Raw genomic sequence first — 20,908 nt, forward strand, 5'->3', positions numbered from 1 at the left:
GAAAAAAAAAAAAAAAAAAGTTTGTGGGGCCGTGGCTTTGGACGGAGCACTGACGGGAGGGGGAGCAGGGAGTGGAGCTTAGAGGAGATGCCACTTTCAAATATTGCTAGCTCTCCAACATTACCAACTATAGCTTTAAGTCTAATGTACACATCTTGCTCCTCTATTGACCTGACAATATAAACAAAAAAAAACGTCTGGGCAACATACTAAAACCATAATAGTCCTGGAAATATTCTTAAAATACTTATACAGGGCTCGACAGTGCGAGCGTTTCACTCCAAAAAATATTTAGAGGCACATGCGCGCATAAAAAATCAGCGGAAGCAGCGGACATCCAGCCGCCTTCCCTCTTCCCTCTTCACCGTGTGACACGGTTATGGGTGGTTTTCCAAGCCACTGTCGGCACAATGAATTTAAGTCCCACTGTTGGCAGGGTGGAAATAAGTCAAAGTGTGGAGGAGGCAGGGACGGTTTTTGCTATGGGCAATGTGGGCGACCACCCAGGGCACAATCTATGTGAGGGTACATGAGCGCCCTCCAAAAAAAACAAAAAAAAAAAAAACAACTTGCCAGTTTTCTAGACTACTGCTCATTTCCACGTCAAGTTAGTGGAGTGGGCACTGGGGCGCCCCTATTATCACGTTATCAGGCGAATCCTGGCGGTTGTGGGTTGAACGGGGGTCACAGACAGGACTACGGCGGAGGCTCATAGTGCTCTGCGGCGCAAGATAACGGCTTACCGGCGACAGAGAAGTCCGACTCCAGGTCCAGTAATTTCCTCTTTCGTTGGTGTCATGACTGCCCAGTAGTACCTGGTTTACTGTGGTCTTAGTCTTCCTCAGTTTATATTTCCCCATTAGATTTATAGTGAAATAGGCTTGAAGAATCCTCTAAAATGGGGAAAATGTCAGACCTTTCTGGGAGCTCACATATTATGCTGCTGCTCGGCTCACCGCCATACCCAGAAGTCCGCATTTAGTCCCTCTAAGGCAAGCTCAGGGGTTTTGTGTTACCAGAATCTACAGGACTGACGCTCCATAACCTTTTTTCTCCTCTGAGTGAGGATTAGAATACATACAGTTTACATAACCCAGCCGAAATTAAACGCTTGAAGATCCACTTCTTTCAAAAGTGTATGTCATAAAAAAAACTAAAGTGATGGTCAGAAGTGAAATTTAAGGTGTGTTGATTGATTCACATTGTCAAATCATGCATTAAGTAGCATTACAAGTTAACGTTCCACTTAAAAAGTTGCCTGCAGTCAGCCAGTGAATTAGGTTATTTTTTTACTCCTGCAAGGGGCAGGAAAACATCCATTCATTTTATAGTTACAGTGTACTCATAAAACTCTCCACAGTATGAACAGTGGTTACATAAGCCTCAAAACCAGCCACAACTCAGCCCTGAGCAAAGTAACCATCTGCTATTGACCAACCACCTTTTCACAGTGAAAACAGAAAAAAAGCGTACCAAACTGAACTGAGCCATACCGTACTGCTCGGTGGAAACGGAGTGTATTATCGTGAAGATGATGACCTTGCTTGACCTTACAAGAAAAAGGTTCAAGATCCAGTTTTGAGCAGTAACCCAAGTAGAACTGCACCTGCTGCACCTGAGGTACAGCCATCTGCACCTCCTCCCGCCCAAGTGCTTCCCGTCAGCAGCGTTTATGTACAACAGCCAAAGATACAACAACATGCCTCAACTAATAGACGACTACCTGCACAAGCACACAGGGGATGCCAAGGAGGGCGACCTTCACAGTGGGGCCCATCAGGAGTTTGTTGGGAGCGTGAGCAGCCTGGACGCACCCCAGTAAGAATCAAGCAGTGGTTGGGAGCTGTTTGTCAACCAACAGGTCAGGGTAGGGTTGGCAGAATCAATGGGGTTCTCAAAGCTAAGCTAAACAAGACCTGTGCTAGCATCAAGCTAAACTGGGTGGATGCTTTGCTGCTTGCACTAATGAGCTATTGCATGCAAACACACAGGAGCACACATCTAACTCCACATGAAATGCTAAGAGGCAGATGCATGCCAGCACCTTACTTGAGAGGGCCCGTTAAGGGACCCCAGGAAAAAGAATATATGAACTAACTGCATACATTAGTCCGTTTACATAAAAACAGGGTTTCAGATTCCGGACTTGGCAGCAGAGCCCAGTGGTTCCAGGTGACCAGGCCGACATTAAGGTCTTCCGGTAAAAGTGGAACGAGCCAGGGTGAGTGGGTCCCTTCAAGGTGGTCTGAGCGACACCAGCTGTGGTCCAGGTGGAAGGAAGTTCAACATGGTACCATATGAACCACTGCCTTAAGGCCCAATCAGCGGGCCAGGATGTTGATGAAACAGAAAGGGTAAATATCAAAATATCTCTGACTCACATACTGAAACGAATGAGCTTTCTGACCTGGGTGTTGCCAGGAAGTCAAGCACAGGAGAGACAAGCACTTGAGAGGCCTGTGCTGATACTTCAGGACCTGAAAGGTGTAATTCAGCCACAATAATCACAGTAAAGGTAAGGTACACAATGTTATGTGGGATTACCATAGATGAACAACAGAGGGAAAAAGTATGGGAGTGGATCAGTGTAAAATTGCTGTATATAAAACAACTGATCAGTGGAGAATTGAGGTGTTTAAGGATCAGTAGGGCCCAGACTATGAGTACTATGTAGAGATCCGGTTGCGAGGAAGAGCACCCAGGATAGACACATTCAACTTGACACGAATTGGCTTTACAGAGCATGACAAATTCTTACAGAGTACTCAAAACCTAGAGATGTGTTTAAGCTAAGAGCTGGCAATGTTACATATTTGAACACGAAGGATGCAGTGACCCCAATACCTTGTGATGTTGTGACTTTACAGTCTGATAATATAATAACTCTAAAACCTAATGAATCAGTAATACCATAAATGCTGTCAAGGTTTAAAAATGTTAATTTAACATCCGAAAAAATAAGAAAATAATTCCACTTCAAAACCTAACAAATCATGTGACCCGTAGAGTAATTACCTTTAGAGATGATACAATCATTGATTTTTGGGATTCAGTGTTGTGTGACTGGAGGTACCACTATTTTTTGTGAACTATTTTCAAGTACAGTTTTGTCCACAGACCAAACAATTGAGGAAGACCAATTCAATCAACAAGAAAGATATAAACCCACCCAATGGAGTTTTAAAACCTTAGAAGATAGAAATTGGAAATGAGCTAATCACAATGGATGGTATAAATGGGTATGATATACTGTAAAGGAAATGACGTCCAATGAGTGCATAGTTTGTGTTGGAGCCCCAACAACATTTTTAACAGTAATCCTAGAAAAACACAATTTTGAAGAATGTGCTAGAGTGCTAGAGAGAGTAAAGAAGGTAATTTCACCCCCATAGCAGGAGGAGTCAGGATTCCACTGTATTTAATGTAGACTAATCTATGGTTCTCAAAGAAGTAACAATTCCTTTATATTTTGTGTGATATTTTAATGTGGGTTATTGGAATTATCATCTAAGTTTTGTTTAATGATGAAGTTCGATTTGATCATTTAATCATTTAATGCAAAAGTATTAGTATTCTTTAATTGGTATATAATATGATGTGTACACTGTTGTTGTTTTTCATGTACTCAGCCAATAATCATATTTTAGATATTTAAAGGGTTAGATTTTAAATCTATGCTCACATTTAGATGTATACTTAGATTTCATGTTTTGAATTACACATAACTGAATGACATAGGGAAGTGCTAACTTTGAAGCATGTTTAGCCATACTTACAATACATTTATAACTTTCTTGTGAATAATCTATGTCTATATTATCTGTTACAGTCAGAGCAAGTGGTAAAGGTGGTCACCCATAGGTAGGATTACAACAATACATTTAGTGTGGGATAGTAAGGGGGCTGTGGAGGAAGTTTCACAACAGACAACAAATGCTAAACTGATGCTAAACTGATGCTAAACGGATGTTAATACATGAGCCTTTGTGCTCCACTGTCTCGCAGGTTAACTTATATGTCACAATGGTGCCTGGATAGTGTGATGTGTGTGGTTGTGCTGCTGCCGTGGTCCTGCCAGATGCCTCCTGCTGCTGGTGTTAATCAAGTTTCTACTGTTATTATACACATATGATTATTGTCACATATGTATACTATCAGATATTAATATATACTTTCAACATATTGTACCAAAATAGCTTGTACTATTAATTATATTATTACTTTCATTATTGTTGTTGTAAGCTACTGTCATTACCGTCTGTCCTGCATCTCTCTCTCTCTCTGTCTCTCTCTCTCTTTCTGTCTCATTGTGTCATATGGATTACTGTTAATTTATCATGTTGATCTGTTCTGTACGACATCTATTGCACGTCTGTCTGTCCTGGAAGAGGGATCCCTCCTCAGTTGCTCTTCCTGAGGTTTCTACCGTTTTTTTTTTTTCCCGTTAAAGGGGGGAGGGGGGGGGGGAGTTTTTCCTTATCCACTGTGAGGGTCCTAAGGACAGAGGGATGCCGTATGCTGTAAAGCCCTGTGAGGCAAATTGTGATTTGTGATATTGGGCTTTATAAATAAAATTGATTGACTGAATTGATCTGAGGGTCAGAGAGTTTTTACACTCTGAGAAGGACAGTACGTATAACACGTACAGTCACTCTCTGGACTCTGCCCCCCCACCTCCCACTCCTGCCACCCCTACGCCCACAGACTTTACTCGCACTCCCTTCAGGAAGAAGTCTACCTTTATTCCCCCAAGGAACAGAAACGCTTCTCTTGACACATATCGTCGCTTGGTTGAGAACGATGTTAAAAATGTATTAAAAAAGAAAAAAGAATACAAGGTGTACAGTAATTTGTCTCAAGCAGAAAGGGATGCACTATTAGATTTGAGCAAGGACACTCAGGTTGTTGTACATCCTGCCGACAAGGGGGGAGCTATTGTTCTGCAAAATGCATGTGATTATGAATCTGAAATTAGAAGACAATTGTGTGATAATATGTTCTACGAGAAACTGCCTTCAGATCCTACCCAGAGGTTTAAGACACATGTTCATTCTAAACTGATGTTACACTTAAACAATTTTGAATTTGATGAAACTGTTTTTGATTTTCTGAAAATAGAGCATCCTGTGACTCCTGTTTTTTATACTCTCCCACAGTACACAAGGGGTTAACAGTTCCCCTTAGTGAGAGTCCTATTGTGAGTGGTATAGGTAGTCTCACAGAAAATATCTCTGCCTATGTTGACTATCACATCAAGTCTGAGCTCACCACCCTTCCCTCTTATATCAGAGACTCGATTGATTTCATAAAGTTACTCAAATGTTTTAACCATGTTACAGACACAGCATTATTTGCTACTTTTGATGTCCAAAGTTTACACACTAATATACCACACACTGGCGGGCTTGAGGCATGTCAGCATTTTTTAAACCAGCGCCCTACAGAGTCCAGCCCCAGCACTGAATGTATATTGGATCTGGCTAACATTATCTTGACAATTATTTTCGCTTTCAAAATGATTTCTCTGTACAACAGAAGGGCACAGCCATGGGCAGTAAAATGGCACCTAATTATGCATGTTTATGTATGGGTTATTTTGAACATATATTTTGCATTTTGTGATTTTTGACGGCACTGCAAATCATCTGACCAAATTCCATCATTATTTAAATTCCTGTAATGACCATTTGAAATTCACTTTGCAATACAGTTTGGAACGTATCAGCTTTTTGGACATATTGATTTATAAGGATAATAACAAAATCCACACTGATTTGTTCCGCAAGCCCACGGACCGCAACACTATGCTTAGGGGTGACAGCTACCACTCACAAGCTCTTAAAAAAAGTTTACCGATCAGTCAGTTGCATAGGGTCCGCAGGATCTGCAGCCAGGACTCCTCCTATCTTACACAAGCCAATGATCTGTCTAACAGATTTTTAAACTAGGGGCATAAAAAGGAATGGGTGAGTGCAGCCAGGGGCAGGTTTGATCGTATGACGCAGGCTGAAAGTCTTCAGCCCAAGGCTAAAAATAAAACCACTAATATTGTGAGTCCCTTGTGCTGTACAAAATACTCTCCACTTGGGTCACTATTTGGAAACGTTATCCTAAAACACTGGTATATTGTTGCCCATGTGGTTTGGCTTATGTGGGTAAAACATCCAGAGCGTTACGCACCAGGATCAGCGAACATAGAAGTAACATCAGAAAGAGTGATGAACGTAATCCAGTGGCCACACACTTTAAACAGGCTAACCACAGTGTCAGCGCTCTCAGATATATTGGGGTGGAGAAAGTAGAGAAGCATCCAAGGGGAGGTGATCTAGAAAGAAAACTCCTCCAGCACGAAACTTTCTAGATCTATTTCCTCAACGCCATGTCTCCTAATGGTTTAAATGAGGAATTTGATATAAAACCTTTTCTATAAGTATTAGCCTAATTAGTGCCCTCTGTGTAGCCTTATATGCCAGTGTTTTAACTTATCTTTGATGTTTATCATGTGCACTATTCCTGCTATTCCAATGACAGAATTATTGACCAGTCGTTTGGAATAGACATGATGTCTTTTGATTATTTCATCTCATGTATTACCGCTGTTTTTATTCTAGCCTAGTATTCTAGTTTTTTTGTGTAACTTCTTATATTCACTGTTGTCTTTTTGATATACTGATATTGTAATATTCATTGCTTATCTGTTGATATTTAATATTGTTGTTTTCTTCTTATTATTGTTAATTGCTTCTATTATATCACCCGCCCCGCTATGATGGCAAGCACTGATTTTCTACCTGGTGATGTCACAGACGCGCCGGCCTATACATTTTCCCCTTGAACTGCTGTCACTCATTTGCCTGATGAAGACCCGATAGGGTTGAAAGCTTGCAGCTTTGAGCTAAATAAAAGCGGGAGCATAAACTCAATGTGCGGACACTTTCCTTCTGTCTTGATTTCACCGTTTGTCCTGCACCTCGTACCTAAATCGGTTTTTGGATGTGCGCACAGCCCTTCTTCTTTGTTTGATTGAACTGATTGATATGTTAAACAAATTTAAACAAGTGCTAATTGAAGAGGGTGAAAGTTTGTTGGGTTTTTGCCTTTACTTGCATTGGCTGATGTTTTAACTGTTTTAATGCTTAATTGACTGATGGGGGACAGATGACCCCCAGAGGGGGAAATATATAGTGTAAATGATGACCTTGCATAAACTGTTTTTGTTATCCTGACATGGCTTCAGCTGAATGATTTGGTGTTGATCCAGATCAAATCTGGTTATGTGAAAAGAAGCAATTGTTCTCGGAGCTGGTTGTCTGAAGGGACAGGAAACATTTTTCAATGCTGTAAGTGTGTCAACTGATACTGCTTATTCGTCAGACACTATAAATTGTCATGATGTACTTAATGAAAAAAAAGTACATCATGACAATTTATAGTGTCTGATGAGTAAGCAGTATCAGTTGACACACTTTCTCACCAGTAAACCCTAACTCCATGTCTGAGCCTCCCTTATTTTACTTGTTGATTATGCTACAACATCTCAGCCCTGGGCAGAGTGACCTACCTCTATTGACCAATCAACAGAGCTGCAGTGTTCTAAGCTTCACTTTTTAGTACAAGATCTGTGTGCCAGGTACCCCAAAAGAAGGGGTACCAAAAATGGGGATGATACAGAACAGTTCCATTTGTACCATCCACAACTTTTCGCAGTGGAAATGAAAAAAAAAAAGGCGTATCAAACTGAACTGAACTGTATCGTACTGCTCAGTAGAAACAGGGCTTATGTGTCAGCCCTGTGGTAGTCTGGCGACCTGTCCAGGGTCCAGGGCCCCTCAATTGTCAGGGTCCAGGGCCTGTCAGCTGGGATAGGCTCCAGCCTCCAGCTGGCTGCTTGCCTCATCAACTCTACAATGAACTACAGTGCCATTTATTCTAAACTACTTCTGATTATTGAGCAACCTTGAAATTTTACAGTTTACCTGCACTGAGGTCTGTTAAGTCAGCAAGTCCTGATATTCTTGAACACTACTTTTAAATTCTAACAGCTGATTTTATTGTATTTATTTTGCAGCTCATTTAACATATCTTTTTTAAATTTGTATGTGTCTCGTTCATCATTTGGAAATCTGCTTTTGTTTTGCCTTTATTAAAAACTGGTGACCAAACCCAGCTCAACAGTTATTGGTCCATCTCTAAACTCTTAGCCCTGACCAAAATATTGGAACCTTATTGTCTGAACAGATAAAATAGTTTTTACATGTAAATGACAGTTCACCTGTTTATCAATCTGGGTTCAGAAAAAGCAAAGCACTACTACTATTGCTTTAAAAGTTGTCAGTGATTTGGTTCATTTGTTGGATAGTGGACTGCAGTGTGCTGATTTATTTATTGACCTGTCTAAGGCCTCTGATACAGTAGATCACAAAATTTTGACTACATCAAATTGTTTTATCAAACAGAGCCATTGCTTGATTTGTAAATGATTTAATGGGCAGAGTGCAATATGTACAAGAGGAGGGCATGCTCCTCATACAATTGCAAATGTGGTGCCTCAACGTTCAGTATTAGGGCCTCTGTTGTTTTGAATTTACTTAAATAGCCAGTGCCTAAATGTATATGATGCAGGTGTTCATCTGTATGGTGATGACACCATTATTTGCTCTGCTTTTACTCAGAATAACCCTTTTCCAGCATCAGCTATCTTTCAATGCTGTTCAGCAATTTCTGGTCAACTTGAAGTTCATCCTGAATGCTGATAAAACAAAGGATGGATATCTGGATATACATGTTTCTACACACATTACATTGGGTATGTGTGTGCATACATAGACGGAGTCCACGTACGCATAATAGAAATGAAGATGACTACAGTGATTGCTTTTCTAGTAGATACATAGTTGGCAAAGTTAGTACACACAAAAAATTCATGGACACATGAAAACACTTACATATACACATATGCACTAGCAGTCAAGTTGCAGGAAAATACATGGGACATGGCAGACTGAGTCTTGGCTAGTTGGTACATTAAATAAAACACAGGCTATTTCCAAGCTGTTTTCAGCAGGGAGGACTGCTGACCTCAACAACAGGGAAAATAATCAGACTGAGAAAGGAGCACTTTGAGGATCTGCTCCCAAATGGCATGCCCGTGGCAATAAAGAGGCCCCACAGTGGCATAGCACCTTACCAAGATAAGATCAACCTAAGATGCTGATGGCTCTGGATATTGTAAGGTTATGTTGTTTGGCACATTTTTTTAATGTCGACTTTAGATCAGGGACAGTACCCAAGGAGTGGCAGGCAGCGGTGGCGGTCCCCACTTTTTTTTTTTCTTTTTTTTTTAAAAAGTAACTGGAACATGTGGTCAGGTTATCAGGGTACTACTGCTTAGTTTCCCCAGGAAAGTTCATGCCATGCTGCTGAACAGGTGGCTCTGACTGAGAGCTTTGCACAGGGCCACCATTGAGGTCCATGAGGTCTGAACTGTAGTAATTTTTTCCAAGGTGTTATAGTAAGAGTTGTGAAGAAATTGCCTAAGAATAATTTGATTTTGGTGTGGTTAGATATTGAACATTACCAACTTGCTCATCTGATCTTGTCTTTTCTACAAAAACTTTACTCAACTTTTGATTATCCATGCAAAGTGTAATTCAAGTAACTAGAGAATGTTACCAGTGGAGTGCTTGTAGTTCATTCATCCCCAGACATCAGCTGACCAGAAGCGCCTGTGCCATCTGTCTATCCAGTGGCCATCCATCATGATGCTGGCTAGTTAGTTTCACTTTCTCTTTAACTTTCACCACTATATATTTTTATTTTCAATGCAAGATTAGCCTAGCAGAAGCTAGTAACATTTAAATATCAATTAACTAGTTATGGAAATATCAGCACCTGATAAATTTACTGAATCCTGTATAATGTAGTATTTGCACCAATGAATTAATAAACAAATGTCACTTTGAATAAGATATTTCAAAATTCACAGCACGTTAAATTTATTTACAGCTACATGCACACACATACACACAAGCACCTTCTTACCATAGTTGAACTGGCTGTTGCTCTTCTCGCAGTTGATGACATTAAAACGGTAGGGGAAGTCTGGCACCATGTTACTGACTTCAAAATAAAACCATTGGGTGTGCTGGTTACTGTTGGCATCTGCATTCAGTATGAGGTCATATTCATATCTATAGAAGAGAAGAGAAGAAGAAAAAGACTGCTTCTGTGGTTTTATCTTGATTATATTTGGCTTTTTGAGTTAGGATTGTATAGAGTAACAATATGACATCACATTTGCTTTTCATTGACTTCTTAGAACTTGTGCGAACAGTGTGTGTGTGTGTGTGTGTGTGTGTGTGTATCCATACCTGCGGACCTGGACAGCCTTTCTTAGGTTCCCACATTCAAACTTAGAGAAAAACCTCAAGGTATCAGGCGGATACTTTAGACTAACAGACAAAAAGACAAAGATGACCAATTGGATTTTAGGGGTATTATTTGCTCAAATTGTTCCATTTGAGCAAATGAAGACAAATAAAGGAAGCGGAATTTTCATAATCTAAATCTAAACCTCTTGTGAGTTTGTATATATTTATGTTGTTTACCTACCTGCTGTCTTCCAGGTCAAACACGACCTTGTTGATGATGCCATCAGTATTCAAGAAACGTTGGACATCTTCAAACACTTTCTGCCTGGTAAAGAGAAGCACATGCAGTCACACTGTTTGCTCTTGTTATCTGTTTAGATGTTGCATTATGTGATTATGTTCTTCATGAAAAATGTGTTTGTATACCTGGCTGGTGGAATATAAAGTTTGGCTTGATGTAATACACTCCTTGAAAACTTCTTAAAAACCTAGATGTGACATTTACAGCAGCTGGAGAGGTCACAATGAGTTCTGATAGAAGTACAGAGAGTTTCAGAGTTTAAATGAGGAGCAATAAATTATGAGGTATTTTGAAGGTAAGAGGCTCTGGCTTAACACTTTAGCTGCTCTTCAGTAGTGCACAGTCATTCTAACGACATACTGTCACTCTTGCTTCCACCAGCTAATAACACCACCACTAAAGCTAGAGGTCTAAATGTCTAAAAACTATGATTACCCCCAGCGCCTGCAACATTGTAGCACCCACACAACAGTAGATAGTAGAAATCTCTAGCTAGTTATGAATTGAGTCCTGACAAACTTAGTAGATGGAATGTTTATTATATATCAAAAGATGCTGAAAATGTGATTAAAAATGAACGAATGATTAGCTGCAGTTTGTTAACGTATCAGCAAAGGCAAAAATATTGTAAAACGCTTGTTGTCTAAAAACTATCATGAAAGTAATCAAGCATTGTTTTCATGCTATTTGCTCCAAAGTAGTTTTAGTCTACTAAGTGTCTGAGGTACTAGCACTTAACATGTGAATTTCATTGTGTGTCTTTATACTTCTACTCCTCTACCTTTTAAGTCCACGGTGTAGGATTCAGTGACATCTAGTGGTGAGGTTGCAGATTGAAAGCAACTGAAACTTCTGTGTGCCAAGTGTGTGACAACTACAGTGGCCAATGCAAAAACGCAAAAATGCTCATGGGCCTAACTAGAGTGTTTGGATTGTCTGTCAGACTCCCTGAACCTGCTCTGAATGTAGATATAAATGACAATTCTGAGTTTCAGGTAATTACATAGCAACGAAAACCAACCCATTCTCTCTTCAAAATCAGTGACTTCTGGTGCCAGACACCGACAAAAAATGCCGTTCTTTCATGTTGGCATAATTTGCGGCCGGTCGCCGTTATTGTTTTTTTTGTTAAATTTAGTGCTGAAACCCTTTTGTTTTTGTGCGGGTTTATTAAAGTTCAAGCCCCTTTGTGTCAGAACTGTATTGAGTATGTGCCAGTTTATTGGGGCCCGAGCACTGAACAGTGTGAGGACCCTGTTGCAACTCAAGGAATTATTATTAGGGCCTGAGCACTGAGGGGTGAGAGGACGCTGTTAAGGTCATTTCCAGTGGCTGCACTCCACACCAGCTCATCATCTCACTCCTGCATGCAATGTCTTACTTTCACAGGAATGCACAACCAACCGGTATCCTGCTAATATCCCTGACATCTGCAAAGGTGAAAGGATCTGTTCATTGCTGCTTACAGCTTTAATTAGTATTTTTGTTTATTATTATTATTATTATTTTAACCATAGCGATAGCCCCAGTTATTGAGTTAATAGTTTTCAAAGTTAAAGCCCCCACCTTTTAATTTCACATAGATGAACGGAATTTGGTATGCATACATCATATCATGACCACACTTACAAAAAAAAAAAAAAAAACTATGTTGGAGCCATACCCTAATCCCAACAGGAAGTTTGCTTTTGCTTATTATTATTTAATAGTTATTTTTTATGTTGAGATTTGAAGTGTTTTGGTTGCTGAGAACGCTGCAGCCGCTGGTGTCCCACTTGGGCTAGTGACTCCACCGAAAGGGGAAATGACAAAGGACTGGCTGAGGGGTGCTGTAAGGACTTAATGGATTTTTTAGGCATCATCTGTTATTTTTTCTAGCGTGATTTATTGTCATAAATCTGTTAACATTTACCCTTGGTCTTGTTTTTAACTCTGCTCACCCCTGATTGCAAAGAACCTGTAGGCTAGTCCTAGGACTCTGTAAACCCCTAGGTGGCGTTGTCAGTCTTTTAATCTATTCTTAAAGCATTTTAAAATTATTTTTAAATTACTTTTATTCTTAAATTGCACTTAATCTATGTTTATGTGTCACTGGTATTTAGAGGGTCGATCAATAGGATTTGAATTGACTCCAGGCCATGCAACAAAAACATTCAAATTTGACCTTGTTAGACAAACCAGTTTTTTTAGCCTGTAGTTACATATGAAAAGGCTAGAGGCTAGTTATATGGTATAAGCAATGTACACTTTGATACATTTGATACATTCTAATATTACAGGATTTGAAGAGAGACCTATAAAGTGGGCATGTTCTGTCCAACAGAATGTATCTGTGGAAGCACAGAGGATTTGATCCAGCCCTTCGAAAACAATATAGTGAACATTTCACTCTATTCAGTGACACCAAGGTATGTTGAGTGTTTTATTTTTGTCTTATTTGCACACACAAGTCCTGTCTTCAAATGATTGAAAACAACAGTAAATGAGTGACCAATATCTTGAAATCATGATTTTCTAGAAGTTATATTCGAAAGCATACTAACATTTTTGTAAAGATTTTAAAAGTAATATGGCACGTTTTGGGGAAGAAGTCTTTTTTGACAGAGTAATGCTGGTGAATGGGAAATGAGAAATAGTGAAAATGTTGCCTTGCTAGTTTACAACTACCCAGTTTCACAAAGCTTCTATGTCTGTATCGTTAATCTCCTCTATCAGCATGGTACTTTAAAATGTTTTTTCCATGTTTCGTCTTTACTTGTTAACCCAGACAGAAGAGATTATCAGGCAACTGGAAAATATCCTGTCAGTGCCTGGTCCTGCAGCAGAGAAGCAGGAATTCCTTTCACAGGTCATTTTGCCAGAGGTGAGCTAAAAAGTAATGCATACAAGACTGAAAACACTATTATTATTATTATTGATTATGATGATCTTGTCAATAATCATGTTTGTTTTGTAGATTTTGATTAAGTGGTTGCAAAGCAACAGCAACATGTGCCAACACCAAGCAGAATCTTTGCTTATGAAGGGCACATCTAACCAGGACAAGACAAGGTAAAGGACATGGTTTGCATTGTGGTTGTGCATACACAACATTACTTTATCTTTTCTGTCAGTCGTGGCATAAGTCTGGCAGGTCAGAATGTGTCATGGATTACTTTTTAGATCCTTATCTTTTACTTTTTTCCAGAGCTACAGAGATAACAACAGGGGACACAAATAGCTCAGAAGAGGTAAGACATTTCTTAACACACACACACACACACACACACACACACACACACACACACACACACACAAACCCACTGGAGATTAATCATATGAAACTTAGATATATGTCATATATCAAAGCAGTGTCTGTGCTGAAGACATTGCTTATTTATATAAACAGAGGAGCAACTGTAAGGTCTTGAATTACACAAATGTTTATTAAAACAGTATTCCTTTTAAAATTATGTACTGCAAATGCTCAACAAGTTTGAGGCATTACTTGAGAACAACACAAATATATATAGCCTACTACATACTTTGATGAGAAAAGAAAAAAAAATAAGTGAGAGAAGTGAAAGACTGCATGACTGCAGCTGACTGGTGCAGCAAAGCAAATTTTGATGGAAGACTTAAACTTCCCGTTATCCTTTCTATGGACAAAGAGGAACAAATTGAGACCCTCCATGAACTGCAAAGCTGGGAAAGTGACCACGGTGACAACGATTCTGCAGCAGAACATTTCACTTTTGTTTTTGAGAAAAGAAAGGACTATGAGAAGTTCTGCACAAAACAAAACCCTGGAATAATGACCTTATTAAAAAAGAGCGAACAAAAAAGTTAAGTAGTGTCTTCACTACTGTGAGCTTTTTCCTATATAACTGTGCTGTTGACAGAACAAACAGGGAGAAAAGTTAACACACACACATGCACACCAAAAATCTCAACCCCAGCTTTTTTTTATTACAAGGCTTCAGCAGCAAAATTCACAATTCACATTCTTTTGTATGAAGTCTTAATGATTAAATCACGTGATTTATTTTTTATTATTAAAAACTTACCCCGTAACAGCCCAGCGGGTCACTTCATCCTGTGGCAGGTTAGTGGCAGCTGCCTCAAACAGCTGCAGTTGCAGCGGCAGGTCCGTAAAAGCCGTGGCAGGTCAGTGGCAGCTGAGGCTGCCACCGGAGGTGCCACAGCATTATAATGGAAATTAAAGCTGCAAGCAGCTGTGATCGGGCCCTTGCTCCCCCATGCAAATGCGGGGGCCTGAGGCATGCGGGGGCTGTGGCGCGGAGCGAGAAGGGAGAAGAAACCTGGCAGGAGCGAAAAAAACGCAATGTTTCGTTCATCCACCAGGTGGCGCTACGAGCATAACCAGATGTGGTCAGGTGCGTTCAGGGGTGGACCCTCATCACACGTGAAGTTTCGAGTAAATCCGACAATGTAAATGTATAATAGGGCATTTCCTGTTTACACAAGGGGGCGGCATGAGCAAGATTGTCGACGAGTATATAGAGGCGTTGAGGGCGGGGCTCTTATCATGTACAGAAATTTTGAAGCAGTTTGGATGAAGTATGTGGGAGAGAGAGCTGCTTCAATGGCAAGGCATCAAATATGGTGGTGCCAAGGAAGCCACGCCCCTTGACATAGAGAAAAGCTTTCAATACCTTTTGATCAGCATGGTCTCTGGATGATCTGTAAAAAATTTGAAGTTGATTGGATGAAATCCCTAGGACTAGTTCGTTAAAATACAACATGTGGAAATCACGCCAAAATGACAAGTCAAAATCTAAATGGCCGACTTCCTGTTTGGAGTAGACCATTGGTGCCAGAGACTTTTATGTGCGTCTGGGCAACTTACACATATGAACACATTTTCATGTCACATTTTCAGGGGGCGCTATAGAGGCACTTTGTGCCCCCCATGTGCGACGCCCCTATCAGATGCAAGAGCTCGCCATTCTTGATCTGTGTATCAATTTTCATGAGGATATGAGGTCGCTGAAGCCATCAAAAAGCCAAACGCATTTGATGGCGAGGCCGGCGCCATAGCGGCCACACCCCTTGACATAGAAAAAAGCTTTTAATAACTTTTTATCAGCATGGTCTCAGGGTGATCTGTACAAAATCTGAAGTTGATTGAACCAAATCTGTAGGAGGAGTTTGTCAAAATACAAGGTGTCAAAATCACAAAATCACCACCAAAATGAAAAGTTTAAATCAAAATGGCCGACTTCCTGTTTGGAGTAGACCATTGGTGGCAGAGACTTTTTTGTGCGTCTGGGCAACATACACATATGTACCAATTTTCATCTTCCTACTCCAAAAAAAACCCTATGGGGAGGGGTTTTTGAAAATTTCAAGGGGATGCTATAGACACATTTTGTCCCCCCCATGGGTGACACCCCTATCAGATGCAAGAGCTCGCCATTCTTGATCTGTGTATCAATTTTCATAAGGATATGAGATCGCTGAAGCCATCAAAAAACCAAATGTATTTAGTGGCGAGGGATTGATAGTCGCCACGCCGCCACATTAACACCATTAGACGTAGCTTCACAGCGTTCATAAGGTAGCTTCACAAACTTGTTCTGCATGCATTAGAAGTGGAATGAAGTTGATGTGGTCAAGTTTGTGTCATCAGTACATGTTAAAGTAAAAACTGGTCACTTCCTGTTACCACCGGGGGCCACTATGAGTAAGGTGGGATATTAATATATCTGGCGGTTCAAGGCGGAGCCATCACCATGTCCAGTAAGGTTGAAACTGCTGAGATCAAATATTTGGGGGTGAGGTCTGTTCAAAATTCGATGGTGAGAAAACGAAAAGTCGCTAAATTTTGTCACGCCCTAGCGGCCACGCCCCTTGACATAGAGAAAAGCTTTTAATACCTTTAGATCAGCATGTTCTCAGGATGATCTGTACCAACTTTGACGTCGATCGGATGAAATCCCTAGGAGGAGTTCGTTCAAACATGTCAAGAATTCAAATCAAAATGGCCGACTTCCTGTTGGGTTTACGGCATGGGTCCAAGCAGATTTTTTTGTGCGTCTTGGCATGTTCTACGTGCCTACCAATTTTCATGTGTGTAGGTGAAACTCACAGGCAGGGCTCGGGGCACAAAATTTTCTAGGGGGCGCTATGTCGCCATTTGGCCCCGTCCACATAGAACACTGCCGAAATATCAAATTTTTCGCCAGACCAAACACGTGTACCAAATTTGATGAGTTTTTGAATTTGGCAGAGGGGCGAAACTGGGGGTGAATGTTCGTAAGAATAATAATAATAATTAAAGCTGCAAGCAACTGTGATCGGGCCCTCGCTCCCCCATGCAACCGTGGGGGCTGTGGCATGCAGCGAGAAGGGAGAAAAGACCTGGCAGGAGCGAAAAAAGTCTGCAACATGACAGGACACGTGTGTCACTGTGGAGATTCATCAACTTGATCGTCATGTGGCCACAAAATGTAATTGATCAGGTCAGGAGATGGAGGTTGGTGTTTGTCAGTGTAAAAGATGGCATTTCCTGTTTTCACAAGGGGGCGCCATGAGCAAGATTGCCTACGAGTATATGGAGGCATTGAGGGCGGGGCTCTTATCATGTACAGAAATTTTGAAGCAGTTTGGATGAATTATGTGGGAGAGAGAGCTGCTTGAATATGCATGGCGATGGATCAAAAATGGCAGTGCCATAGCAGCCACGCCCTTTGACCTACAGAAATGCAGAGCACAACTTTTGATCAGCATGGGATCTGGATGATCTGTAAAAAATCTGACGTCGATTGGATGAAATCCCTAGGACTAGTTTATTAAAATACAACATGTGGAAATCATGCCAAAATGACAAGTCACAATCAAAATGGCCGACTTCCTGTTTGGAGAAGACCATTGGTGCCAGAGACTTTTATGTGGGTCTGGACAACATACACATGTGTACCAATTTTCATGTTCCTACTCCAAAAAAAACCCTTATGGGGAGGGGTTTTTGAAAATTTCAAGGGGGCGCTAAGGAGGCATTTTGTCCCCCCCATGGTTGACGCACCTATCAGATGCAAGAGCTTGCCATTCTTGACCTGTGTGTCAATTTTCATGAGGATATGAGGTCGCTGAAGCCATCAAAAAGCCAAACGTATTTGGTGGCAAGGGGAGGCGCCATAACGGCCACGCCCCTTGACATAGAGAAAAGCTTTTAATAACTTTTGATCAGCATGGTGTCTGGATGATCTGTAAAAAATTTGAAGTCGATTGGATGAAATCCCTAGGACTAGTTCGTTAAAATACAACATGTGGAAATCACGCCAAAATGACAAGTCAAAATCAAAATGGCTGACTTCCTGTTTGGAGTAGACCATTGGTGCCAGAGACTTTTATGTGCGTCTGGACAACATACACATGTGTACCAATTTTCATGTTCCAACTCCAAAAAAAACCCTATGGGGAGGGGTTTTTGAAAATTTCAAGGGGGCGCTATAGAGGCATTTTGTCCCCCCCATGGGCGATGCCCCTATCAGATGTAAGAGCTCGCCATTCTTGACCTGTGTATCAATTTTCATGAGGAGATGAGGTCGTTGAAGCCATCAAAATGCCAAACGTATTTAGTGGCGAGGGATCGATAGTCGCCACGCCGCCACATGGACACCATTAGACGTAGCTTCACAGCGTTCATAAGGTAGCTTCACCAACTTGTTCTGCATGCATTAGAAGTGGAATGAAGTTGATGCGGTCAAATTTGTGGCATTAGTACATGTTAAAGTAAAAACTGGTCACTTCCTGTTACCACCGGGGGGCTCTATGAGTAAGGTGGGATATTAACATATCGGGGCATTCGGGGCGGAGCCATCATCATGTGCAGCAAGTTTGAAGCTGCTGAGATCAAGTATGTTGGTGGGAGAGCCACTCGAAATTCAATGGTGAGAAAACGAAAAGTCGCCAAAATTTGTTACGCCCTAGTGGCCACGCCCCTTGACATAGAGAAAAGCTTTTAATAACTTTTGATCAGCATGTGCTCAGGATGATCTGTACCAACTTTGAAGTCGATAGGACGAAATCCCTAGAACAAGTTCGTTCAAATGTAAGTTGTGGAAATCGCCATGACAAAAAAATTCAAAACAAAATGGCTGACTTCCTGTTGGGATTTTACCATGACGTCAAGAGACTTTTTTGTGCGCCTCGGTATGATACATGTGCGTACCCAATTTCGTTTGCCTACGACAAACTAACCCCAATGGGGAGGGTATTTTGAATATTTGTAGGGGGCGCTGTTTCGGCATTTTGTGCCGACCATGCGCAACCACCCAAAAATATCGAATTTCAGATGTGGCCGGACAAATGTGGAAAGTTAGAAGCATTTTGAAATTTGGAAAAGGGGCGAAATTGGGACACGAAATGTCGGAATAATAATAATAATAATAATAATAAACAGCGCGATAAACAGCGCGATTACAATAGGGTCCTACGGATGACTTCGTCGTCGCTCGGGCCCTAATAATAATAATAAACAGCTCGATTTCAATAGGGTCCTTGGACGACTTCGTCGTCACTCGGGCCCTAATAAACAGCACAATTTCACTAGGGTCCTTGGACGACTTCGTTGTCGCTCGGGCCCTAATAATTAAAGCTGCAAGCAGCGATGAAAGGGCCCTCGCAACTTCACGCAAATCGGGTGGGCTGGCACGATGCATTCTGACGCATCAGTTCATTTCTGTCAAAGTTAGACATCGCATGCAGGAGCAACTTGGCCTATCCTTGTTACAGTGCGCATGCAGGAGCAACTTGGCCTATCCTTGTTACAGTGCTGGAATGATATATTTCACATTTTGTATCACTTCCTCTTTCCACCAGAGGGAGTTGGAGAGCGCACTAATTATACATGTTTTTATACATCAAATACACACCACAGCATGTAACTTTCAGATAAATAGAAACATAAGTGTTTGATGAGACCTACTTCCTGTCACCACTAGGTGGGTCTATGAGTATCAGGCAATATGGTAATGAAAACATCAAAGTTCGCCACCCGGCCATGGCCACGCCCTTCGACGAAAACTCGCAGTTTCCACAATAAAGCGTCATCAACGTCTGATGGCTTTTTTCACCAAGTTTGAGGTGGATCTGGTCACTTCTGTAGGAGATGTACATTAAAGACTAAAACATGACATTTCCTGTTGCCAGTAGGGGGTGCTATATTTTTCTCTAATTATTGACATGTAGATGTGTTCAGGACGGGACTGTCATCAATCCTGTGAAGTTTGGGCAAGATTGGACCATGTATGCTGGAGTTATGAACTACTTCCTGTTTAGTGGCGAGACCCCTAACTTTGACGCCATCCCACGGTCACACGCATTGATGAAAACTCAAGCTTTTGATAACTTTTCATCTTCAAGGTCTTGGGGTGGGACAGACCAAGGTTTGAAGTCGATCGGATGAAATCTCCAGGACTAGTTTGTTCATTTATGACCCCTGGAAATGGCCAAAAATGCATCAAAATTGCACAGTAAATTCAAAATGGCCGACTTCCTGTTGGGTTTACTGCATATCTCCAAGAGGCTTTTTTGTATGTCTTTGAACGTTACATAAGACTGCCAAGTTTCATACATGTAGGTTAAACTAGCTTCAGGGGCTGTTTCCTCAAAGTTTTGTAGGGGGCACTACTGAGCCATTTTTGGGAACCCGCGCACGATACCCTTAAAATATCAAATTTTTCACCAGTTCTGATATATCTGCAAAGTTTCATGAGTTTTCAGGTATGTTTAGCCTCCCAAAAAGGCAATTCATTTGGAGGAATAAGAAGAAGAAGGAGAAGAAGAAGAAGAAATCCTTGCATTTCAATAGGGTCCTCGCACCGCTAGGTGCAAGGGCCCTAATACTAATAATAATAATAATAATAATGATAATAAATCCTTGCATTTCAATAGGGTCCTCGCACCACTAGGTGCTCGGGCCCTAATAATAATAATAATAATTAAAGCTGCAAGCAGCGATGAACGGGCCCTCGCACCTTCACGCAACTCGGGGGGCTGGCAGGACGCCTTTTGACACGTCAGTTCATTTCTGTCAAAGTTAGATATCGCATGCAGGAGTGACTCTATATATCCTTGATACAGTGCTGGAATGACATATTTCACATTTTGTATCACTTCCTCTTTCCAATAGAGGGAGTTGGAGAGCGCACTAATTATACATCATGTTTTTGTACATCAAATATACACCACAGCATGTAACTTTCAGATAAATCGAAAGATAAGTGTTTGA

General features: G+C 41.0%; 1 protein-coding gene across 1 annotated transcript in view; it reads right to left on the reverse strand.

Annotated features, from left to right (window-relative positions):
• The window catches only part of LOC126408049 (cytosolic carboxypeptidase 4), a 663,851-nt gene that overhangs the window by 206,498 nt on the left and 436,445 nt on the right, over positions 1-20,908 (reverse strand). Inside the window, exons 15-17 of the mRNA XM_050073404.1 lie at positions 10,612-10,695; positions 10,371-10,451; positions 10,042-10,190 (exon numbers count right to left, since the gene is read on the reverse strand). Coding sequence (XP_049929361.1) covers positions 10,042-10,190; positions 10,371-10,451; positions 10,612-10,695 — 314 coding nt within the window. The remainder of the gene's footprint in view (positions 1-10,041; positions 10,191-10,370; positions 10,452-10,611; positions 10,696-20,908) is intronic.

Source organism: Epinephelus moara, chromosome 20 (assembly GCF_006386435.1).
Source record: "Epinephelus moara isolate mb chromosome 20, YSFRI_EMoa_1.0, whole genome shotgun sequence".
Classification (NCBI taxonomy): Eukaryota; Metazoa; Chordata; class Actinopteri; order Perciformes; family Serranidae; genus Epinephelus; species Epinephelus moara.